This window comes from Felis catus, chromosome X (assembly GCF_018350175.1).
Source record: "Felis catus isolate Fca126 chromosome X, F.catus_Fca126_mat1.0, whole genome shotgun sequence".
Classification (NCBI taxonomy): Eukaryota; Metazoa; Chordata; class Mammalia; order Carnivora; family Felidae; genus Felis; species Felis catus.
Window position 1 is genome coordinate 41,732,132 of NC_058386.1, and position 10,325 is coordinate 41,742,456.

General features: G+C 53.3%; 1 protein-coding gene across 1 annotated transcript; it reads right to left on the bottom strand.

Annotated features, from left to right (window-relative positions):
- Window positions 1-1,325: 1,325 nt before the first annotated feature.
- On the bottom strand, window positions 1,326-6,745 carry CFP (complement factor properdin). The gene is made up of 9 exons (XM_006943679.5): window positions 6,584-6,745; window positions 6,352-6,502; window positions 4,947-5,122; window positions 4,354-4,524; window positions 4,026-4,217; window positions 3,657-3,830; window positions 3,226-3,417; window positions 2,956-3,067; window positions 1,326-1,557 (listed from the first exon to the last, which is right to left on the bottom strand). The coding sequence occupies exons 1-9, from the start codon at window positions 6,660-6,662 to the stop codon at window positions 1,392-1,394; spliced, it is 1,413 nt and encodes a 470-aa protein (XP_006943741.4). The 5' UTR covers window positions 6,663-6,745; the 3' UTR covers window positions 1,326-1,391.
- Between the last annotated feature and the right edge of the window lie 3,580 nt (window positions 6,746-10,325).

A 10,325-nucleotide genomic window follows, 5' to 3' on the forward strand; every position in this document is an offset into this window, starting at 1 on the left:
CTTCAGCTCAGTCTTCCCAAGATGACCAAAAATTCATCAACTTTGTCTTTACTTCCACCCATCAACTGACCTATTTTACAGAGGGAAATCGACCCAGAGAAAGTAGCACCCTGACAGGCTCCAGGTGTCATGAATCTTTCATCTGAACCCTTTCACAGAGGGGTCCCTCCACTCACAGCACACATGGGGCTTCAAATGTTCAGCCTACTCTCTTTCTGTGCTTCAGTTTACTCCTTTGTAAATGGGAATGATGATAATATCGACCCTCTTAGGTTTGTTGTGGATTAAATGAATTCATGATGCTATGCAGTCTTAAAACACTAACCAGGCACACTAGGTATTAGCTAATTCCACAGTTATGATGATTCTTAGGATTTGTCTCATCACAAGGGGCTCAGAATTCAGTAAATGCGAATTGGTGCAAAATCGAATGAGCAAATGCTAACAGTATTAGTGTCTGGGTTTGTTCCCTTCACTGTGGAGACACGTGCCGTTCTGACTCCTCTTCTCTATTCTCCATGATGTCCAGCGCTATTGTTAGTATACAGTAGGCGTTGATAAGTGTTGAATAAATGTTCAAACGAAAGGATCACATATTCTGACTTTGTTCCCTCGCTCAGATGTCCTCTCCTTCTACCAGCCCTCCTCCACCCCAGATGCCCAGACTTAGTTCTAGTATACAGTAGACGCTATCAAGTGTTGAATGAATGTACAAATACCAAAGGAATCTGTGTCTGGGTTTGTCCCGGGGGCTCCTTCTGGCAGATGCTGACTCTAGCTTCTGTTTGCTCCTGCCCCAGCTCAGAGCACCTCACAGGCACTTCCTCGGTCCACCCCCGGCCATCCCCCCACTTGCGGTCTCGCGGAGCTATTTCGTCTCTGCTAATTGTGGCATTGGAGCAGGGCTGTTGGGAGTGGGTGGGTGCAGGTGTTCGAGCGGCGGGGTGCCAACCACAGGCATGCCTCTGCCGCCTTTGCCGCGGTTCAATGCCGAATTAACGCGGAACCGCCAGCCGAGAGGCTCTGGCGGGTGGAAACCTGGGCACGTCGGCCAATCAGAAAGTGCCTGCCAGGGCGAGTAGCCAACCAGGAAACCCGTAACGCGGAGCTGCAGAGGAACGTGCTGTACTGGCCAAGGGCGCTGCAGAAGGCGGGAGGGGGGGGGGGGTGCGCGGACGCTGGGATCAAGACGGCCACGAAGGGACCGATACTCGCCTTCGCTCCTGCCAAACTATGGCCAGAGCGGAAAATACTGTTTTCCACAACAAGCCGCTGCTACTCTGCCCGTGCTGTGCCCTTTGGCTTAGAAGATGGTATTGCCCCCCTCCTGGGAAAGAGATCCGTTTATTGAAGTTTGGGAGGTCCGGGGGTCAGAGTGGGAGAGAGAGGTGTTAGAGCTTCTCATCCTCAGGGTCTATGCATTCAGGCACGTGTAGACAGGGCCGTTTCTCCTCCACCACCGCCTTCTGCCCCTGCAGCATCTCGCACAGTGTTGATGGCTTCCCCCAGAAGGTCACGTTCTTCTCACCCTGACCTTCGACCACGGTAATGGTGGGCCTGGGGCATTAGAGGGGAATGGAGGGGAGAAGCTCAAGGAAGGCAAGAATGCATTCAACAAATTCTTATTGAGTGCCTACTGTGCCTACTGAGTGCCCAACACTATTTTCTGGCTATGAGATATCGGGCAATTTCTGTATCTTCCCTCTGCTCATCTGAAACATGGGAATAATTGGCATAATGATAATACCCACCTTACTGGGCTGAGTGAGGATAACTGAGTTAATTTAGATAAAATGCTCAGAGTACTGTCTGGTACACAGTAAGTGCTCAATAAATGCTGGTAATTGTTACTTATTGACAAGAGTTACCCTCTCCTACCTTCCAAATCCTTTACATCTCTCTCTATTGCCCACTGGAAAAGACGCCAGATGCCTTGCCCTGGTATTCGAGACCTTGTTTTTGGGCCCACATGCCTGCCCCAAGCCAACCTCTCTCTCTTCCATTTCATCCGGACTTAGTCCCACGTCCAGAATGGTCTTTGCCTGGCTTATTCCTCCCACAAGGCAAGCACTCCATTCATCTGCTCTCACTCCAGTCCCCTCATTCAAATCCATTCGTTTCCCCACTCTGTCAAGTGCTTTCTGCCTCCACTCAACACCTGTAACTCATTTTCAAGATCCCCTAGAAACCCCAGAGCCAGAGACCAGTTCCCAGATGGCAGGCCTTCCATGAGTTGAGAATGGCCCACTCAATCTAGTGGCTTGGTGTATCTGGAAATACAGAAGGGATGAGTGGGCGTTTTAACCCTCTCCAACACCTGGGCCACCAGGAAACACTTTGGGCGGCTGGTCACCTATGTCCAGGACTCTGCTCACACAGTAATGAGACTGGGAATGCCCCTCCTGCCAGGGGAGACCCGATAAGCTTCCTGGGCCTGGGTCAAGATGGCAGCCCCTTATCCATGCCCCAACTGTTCCACATTTGCCTTCTGTCAGGGCTCTGCTGACCTGGATCCTTTGGGGGACCCAAGGGACCTGGGTTCTGTGGGCCTATGATTGTTGCCAAAAAGGCCTTCAAGTGCCTTGGGGCAGTGAGACGTTGAGTGAGATGTGGGTGGCTGAAGGAATGAATAAGTGAATGAAGGCTTGAGTGACAGAAGGAGCAAATGGAAGCATGGGTAACCGAGAGAGTGAGAGCACACGGTCGCAGGAAGGACTGGGGGGATGGGGGAATGGCTGAGTGACTGAATGAGAGGCTCAGAGGGCACAGAGGCTACCAATTCTCCCCTCAGTATTCTCTTTCTCAGCTGCTTCCTTAGTTTCTCTCCTCTTCCTGCAGGTGAGAGGTGGCAATTGTCAGGGCAGGCACCTTAGACCCAGGAGTGGACGCCCTGGTTGCAGGGAGCTGAGCAGACTCTCCCGCCCCCTCCTGGGCACACTGTACCCCCTCACTTACGGGAACTTGGGGAGCGGGGCCGTGCAGAGGCGCTGGCGGGTTTGTACAGGGTTGGGTTTACACGGGGGCATGCACAGCCCCCAGCTACTCCACTCCGACCATGAGCCTTTCCCTGCAAGGAGTCAGAATGAGAGGTCTCAGTGGGGTGGGGAATGAGAGAGAGAGAGAGAGAGAGGTGGCAGGGACATGGGGTCCACGGTAGAGTCAGAACCGCCCCCTTCACTGCATGGGCGGCCCCAGCCTCACAGGCTCCTCCGCAGGGGCACTCACAGGGGCAGCGCTGGATGTTATAGCAGTGACGGATGTCTTGTTGTTCCCCGATGCACCGCTGCCCGTCAAACTTGCGGCCCTTGCAGCTCCGAGAGCGTGTCTGCTGGCCGGGGATCGCCTCACAGCTGATAGTTTTTATGTTCCGACGGGAGCAGGGGCTCCACTGCCCCCAGGGCCCCCACTCTCCGTTCACTGCAGAGACAGGGGCAACCAGAGAAGGGGGCCAGTGAGGGGATCCAGAGGAAGGAATGAAGACTGGGGGAAGGAGCGGGGGTGAGCAGATGTGTGGATGGGGGATCAGGGGTGGGACTGAGGCACCAGGGCCAGGAATGGGGGAGTCAGAGGCAGGAGCAAGGCATTAGTACCAGGAACTGGGCAGCAGAGATGGGTGAGGGCTAAGGCATGGCGACAATACATCTTGAGGTACTGACCTGGGCAGGGCTCAGCCGTGTTGCAGATTAAGGTCCGGACGTCATCACCAGCACAGAAGGGGCCCCCATGCTGGGGCTTAGGGTGATCACATGTCCGTCGTTCCAGGATCTGGCCCAGGCCACAGGTCACAGGGCAGGGGCTTATAGGGCTCCATGGTCCCCAGCCACCAGCCACTGTTGGGGTGGGGGATGAAGTGAGAAGAAAGTCCACCTCAATCTTCCCCTCAGCCCCTAGACCCTCGAGGCAGACGAACGAAGCCCCAGTGAAGAGCTCCATGGTCACGTGGCCTAGGATCTCTATCCCCTGAAATGGCAGAGCGTCTGTGCCCGAGTCAAGAACAGAGTGTCAGAGGCCTCATCCCTGTGTACCTGGGCAGGGTGGCAGGCCGGAGCAGGTGTGCTGTTCACTGTCTGGCCCCGGGCAGGGATTTCCAGGAGGCTCCTTGGACGGCTTAGGTGCAGAACACGTGCGGCTTCGTATCTCCACAGGTTTGCTGGGTCCACCGTGGCAGGAACCCGAGCAGGGGCCCCAGGGACCCCAGGCAGCCCAGGCCCCGTGTACTGTGGCGGGACAGGGCGGGGGGATGCTAAGTGTGGTCATGCGTGCTGAAGTCCTCCAGCCCTGGCAGTTCCCTGCTGGAACCCCCAGACCCACCCCAGGTGCCTGCATCAGTGCCCTGTGGTTGCCTTCACTCACTGGGGCAGACCTTCTGGGTGTCGCAGGGTTCTGACTCCTGTGGCTTTCCTGGGCAGTGGCCCCCACACTTGGGGGTGGGGTGATCACATGTTCGCTGACGGGTCCGGGTCCCTTTGGAACAGGTGACAGAGCAAGCCGTCCAGGGACCCCAGTTGGACCAGCCACCCATCTCTGTGGGATAGAAGGGAGGGGGACAGGATGGAAATGGGGGCATCATGCGGGGAGCCTCGCTTCCTCACGTGCCCCACATCCTCTGCCACACTTGGTGCAACATCATTGCTCCTCCGGACTCTTGCAGTAGCCTTCACACCGGTCCCCTCTGCTTCAGCCCTCACCACATACAATCTGCCCTCCTCCTGACAGTGAGAGGGATGTCACAAGCCAAGTCCACTCACGTTCCCCGTCTGCCCACGACCACAGAATAAATATCCTAGCCCACAAGGATCAGTTCCCCTTTGATGTCGCCTCCCACAACTCTCCTCCAGCCACACCGGCCTGTTCCTTAGTGCCTCACACACATCAGGCACAGTCCTGCCCTTAGGGCCTCTGCCCTGATTGTTCCCAGGGTCGTCTGCCTTGGGGATCCTCCTCACCAGGACAGCACGGGTGGTCCTCACAGGCCTGCAGCTCCCACTCGAGGGTCCCAGGCTCGACGTTCTCAGAGCACTGCCCATCCCAGCCTATGCAGCGCCGGTGCCGTAACTGGGATCCCTTAGTGCAGGTCACCGAGCAGGGGCCCCACGCAGACCACGGCGACCAACGTGGAGGCCTGCAGAGAGGAGCACATATGTCTCATCCTGGCTGGAGCTGGCAAGGATGATGTACTGGACTACAGAGTGTGGGCAGGCACAGGGCGGGGGCGCGGGCTGAGTGTATGTGGAATGGATTGGTCAGAGTACCTACCTCTTTAGGGATGTCAGGGATTAAATGGGAAGAGGAGGGCACGCAGTAAGCACTTAACGATATCATTGACGTTCACGATCGGGGACCTGGAACCCTTTGAGGTCCCTCAAGGATAGTGCCAGGCATGCAGTAAGCAAATATAAGGACTAGGGGCCCAGACCTGCTGTCAGAAACCTGCCAGGCCACCACCGTACATGATAGCTGGTAAACAGGAAGTGCTTCATAAACAGGAGCTATCAACCCAGTGAGCTTAGAGACCTGGTCAGAAACACCCCAGATCTATCCCCAACTCCCTGCACAGCATAATACTAAACTGATGTGAACTGTTGACACGACTAGGGGCCCAGAGCTGCCTTCAAAACTCCCCAAGCTCCCCTTCCATAGGGTGTATCTAGGATATACAGTAAACTGTTAGAAAACATGTTTGGCATACAGTAAGGGTTCAATACATGTAGGCTGGCATCATGATTGGGAGACTAGAGACACCCTCAGAAATCCTCCAGCTACCCATGACCTCTGCAATGCATCCAGTGTGCTGGGAGTACTCAACGAACAACGTGAAGTGTCATCATAACTAGGGGCTACTCAGGAGCCTGGAGCTGCCCTCACAATTCCCCAAACTCTCCCACCCCCACGACATGTCTGTATACAGTAAGCACGCAGTATGAGCTGAAATCACAATTAGGGGATGTGAGCTACCTTCAGAATACCTGAGCTGTACTCCACCCACGATGCTTCCAGTATGCAGGAAGTGCTCAATACCCAAGCTTTGGCAGTGGTTCTCAACCCGGGGTGGTTTTGCCCCCCGGGTGGGGGGACAATTGGCAATGTCTGGAGACAGTTTGGTTGTCGCGATTAGCTGGGGGAGTTGCTACTGGCATCAAGTGGGAGGACAGGGAGGCTCCAGAGTACAGGTTTTGCAATGCACAGGTCAGCTCCCTACAACAAAGAATGTTCCGGCCCCAAATGTCAACAGAGGCTGAGAACCTCTGGGCTGTGGTCCTGATCAGGGCCTTGGAGTCGCCCTTGGAAATCCCAGAGGAGCAAAGGCCCCAGTTGTGGGTGGCCTCTCCTGCAACCCCCGTGCCCCCTCACCTGCATGCTTGGCACAGCTTGCTGCCAGGCTTCTGGAAGGCGTAGGCAGGGTTGAGGCAGCAATCATTCACACTGACACCTCCCCCCAGGAGGCCCGTGCACTTGCCTGTGGCTTCCTCATACTGGGTAAAGCACAATACGGGGTCTGAGCCTGGAACAGGGTTGGGGGGGGCACAGTCAGGGCTGTCATGGGTCCCGGCACCCCAGGGCGCCCTCGCCCTCACCCACTCACCTGTGGCTGGCAGCAGGGCGAGCAGCAGCAGCAGCGGCAGCAGTGGTAGCAACCGAGGGGCCTGTGCTCGGGCGGGCATGTTGAGCACTGCACCCCAGCAGCTCTGCCCTCCGCCAGAGAGGAGGCCTGGCTTTGTATGGGCTGACCCGGCTCTGGAATCAGTGGGAAAGAGGAACCGGGCCAGGAGGAACTGGGAGGGGGAGGGCAGTTGGGGGGGAGGGGAGAGTGTCGTGCAGGGTCCCCAAAGCTTCAACCTCTTTCCTGTCACCTCTTCCCCTGGAGGCCTCCTGCTCTGCTCTCCCCTCCCTACTTCCTGCCTCACTCTTGGTCCGGTTTTGCTCCTCACTGTATCCCCGGCACCCGCACCCTGCCCAGCAACCCTTGAGTACTCAGTCAGTGCTCCCTGGTCACATCCTTACTGAGAGGAAATGGAGCATACACTTGCTATCTGGGTGACCTTGGGTAAGTCACTTGAACCTCTCCGAGCCTCAGTTTCTCCGACGGTAAAAAGCAGTCTGTACCACAACGATAGTGTCAACCTCAAGTGGGGGTTGGACGACGGGAAATGAGTGTAGGGTGCTCAGTGTGTCCCTCCTCATTGGATCGAGGTAATTGCTTCATCCTCCTCTTTCCTGAAAGTGAGGTTCCCTGTGGTCAGCATGGGGAAGGGCGGTCAGCACAGGGAAGTGAGAAGGGGAAGTGAAAGTATGGGAAAAAGGGTGTGGGAGTGAAGTGGGACTATCCACTGTCCCAGGTGGGGGCAGCTGGGGCCTGGGGAGGGGGTGGTTGGGAAGGACCGAGCTTGACCACGACCCATCGAGTAACTGGGGTGGGTAACAAGCCCCGCCCTGAGCCTGTATCACGGAGTTTGTTGCAAAGACTGGGACTTTCAGATTCTTAAAAGTCCTTAGAACAGTGCCTGGCATACAGTAGGTGCTGCTTGTTAAATACATTCACTCAACGAGTATTGAGCATCTATTGGGGGTCAGATGCTGTTCTTGGTACTCGATGGAGCAGAGCATAAGATGGCCCCAAATCCTGGCCCTCTAGGGGCTTACGCTCTAAAAGAGGAGACAAACAAAAAAGGTCATCTCCCTCACAGAGGCTTTCTCTAGCTACCCTTTTGTATGGCACTCCTGTCACTCTGTAGCCCAGGGGCTCTCAGACCTTAGTGTGCATCAGAATTATCTGGAAGATCTGTTGAATCACAGATTGCTGGGCCCCACCTGTTTCTGATTCTGTAGGTGTGGGGTAGGACTCAAGAATGTACATTTCTAGGGGTGCCTGGGTGGCTCAGTCAGTTAAGCATCCGACTTTGGCTCAGGTCATGATCTTGTGGTTCGTGAGCTCAAGCCCCACATTGGGCTCCACACTGATAGCGCAGAGCCTGCTTGGAATTCTCTCTCCCTTCTGTCTCTCTCAAAATAAATAAATAAACTTAAAAAAGGTTTAAAAAAGAATATAGATTTCTAGGGATGCCTGGGTGGCTCAAACATCCGATTCTTGATTTCAGCTCATGTCATGATCTCATGATTTGTGAGATTGAGCCCCGTATTGGGCTTTGCACTGTCAGTGCAGAGTCTACTTGGGATTCTCTCTCTCTTTCTTTGCCCCTCCCCTGCTCACTCTCTCTCTCAAAATAAATAAACATTAAAACAAAAAGAATGTGCATTTCTACCAGGCTCCCAGGTGACACTGATGCTGCTGGTCTGGGGACTACACTTTAAGAACCATTCTAGTCACCGAAACCTCTTTCTTTGTAGGTCTCATCTATAAAAACAATTCTGCATGCTCCTTCTTTTACTGTTAATAATTAAGTCCTCTTCAGCCCCTTGTTGATGCAGGTAAAACTGAGCTCCACGGACCTGCTCTTTTCTTTTTTCTCATAAGCCCTGATGAGTGAAACTCCAGAGCCCACTTTAAGAACAGGAAGTTCTTTAATTAACAAAAAAGAGTCTGGGGTGTCTGGGTGGCTCAGTCAGTAAAGCATCTGACTTCGGCTCAGGTCATGATCTCCAGGGTTCGTGAATTTGAGCCCTGCGTTGGGCTCTGTGCTGACAGCTCAGAGCCTGGGGCCTGCTTTGGATTCTGTCTCCCTCTCTCTGCTCCTCCCCTGCTTGTGCTGTCTCTCTCTCTCAAAAATACATCAACATTAAAAAAAAGTCTAAGAAAGTTAGGAAGGCCGGGTGTCATTTCCTCTGCATTCATGGAGGGAGAGGTACCGTTCTGCAAATTAAAACAAGGTAATAGAATTTGATCGGGTCAGGTGTTAAAAGAGAGCTTTCGCAAGGATGTTGGTCTTGTGTTATGGGTGATATGTTGACATTTGTATCCGTTACAGATGTACTGTTTCCTGAGAACATAAGCCTGTCTTTGAAAGTATGCTTTGAACAAAGGGATCTTGTTAAGATTCCAAGACTCAAACATCAGCTCTCGGTGTTAATCCTGCAGAAACAAACTCCCCAAGAAACCTGTGATTCTGGTTGGCTGTTTTATCTAATCACCCGTTGCCCTGGTAATAATGATAGAATTGATAGTTCTTTTGTGCCTAAACTGTATACTCCTAGGACTCCCTGTGGAAGAGGGATGTTGGTGCTTCCATCTTCTTCCACGTTTGGCAATAAAATGACTCCGAAGATTTATTATTTCAACGGAGTGAGAGATTCTTGTCCCACGTAATTATTGCACTGCCGCCTGATATGATGTATTTATCTGTTTCTTTCTTGTCCATCACCATCACCCTCACTAAAATGCCTGCTCTCCAAAGGGCAGGGATTTGTGCCTGGCTTGGTAACTGCTGTGGCCGCAGGGCTCAATAAACAGGCGCCGAATGAATAAATATGTGAAATCAACAAGACTCTAGAGATTCTGACAAGTGCGATGAAACAGAGTCTGGGCTGGTGGTAAAAATGTGGGCATCGCCGCTGAGGGGATAAGTAGAGTCTCAAGGGCCGGCACTGGACCAGACTTCCTGGAGACTTCACCTTGTGCCAGGTAAAACCCCGGGAACTCCAGCGTTTCAAGTTTTGGAGAACTGGGAGAAGCCAGCGCAGGGGACAGAAGAGGCAGGACCCGTGGAGGAAGTGACTTTCTCCCAGGCCTGGCATATTTGCTCCGTGGTCTCTCATACAGTCTCATTTGGCCTTGGTCATTTTCTCTCACCTTTTTTTTTTTTTTAAACACAGTTACACACAGTTCTGGATCTCTAGTCTCTACTAGAGTGTCTTAGGAGCAGGGCTCATTTACATATTTGGTCTCACAGCCTCTCAGACTTTCCTTCACACACTCAGGGAGTCATTTTCTCTGTCATGGATTCCTGGTCTCCTACAAACAGCTACACACACACACACACACACACACACACACACACACACACACACACGTCTTACAGCCTCCCTCATTTGGCCAGTAACACCACCATGTCCTCTTACCAGTTTTTCACATGCACACAACACAGTCACGCCTTTAGATGTTTCTACCACTTAGTCACATATCAGAATAGTCACTGATTTATAGCCCCTGCTGGTCTTTCATGGACTTTTTCACACACAGACGAAATCGCCATCTCTCCTACCTCTTCTCACCCGAGCCCCCATCCATCTCACACAGCCACAGTCGCCGATGGTAGCTAAGGTGCACACGCGTGCAGTCATACGGTATCTCAGACACTGTGTCAGTCACTTCGTGTCACGTTTCTTCTCCAGCGGCGTTCAATATACCCAGTCCTGATTTACAGCCTTTA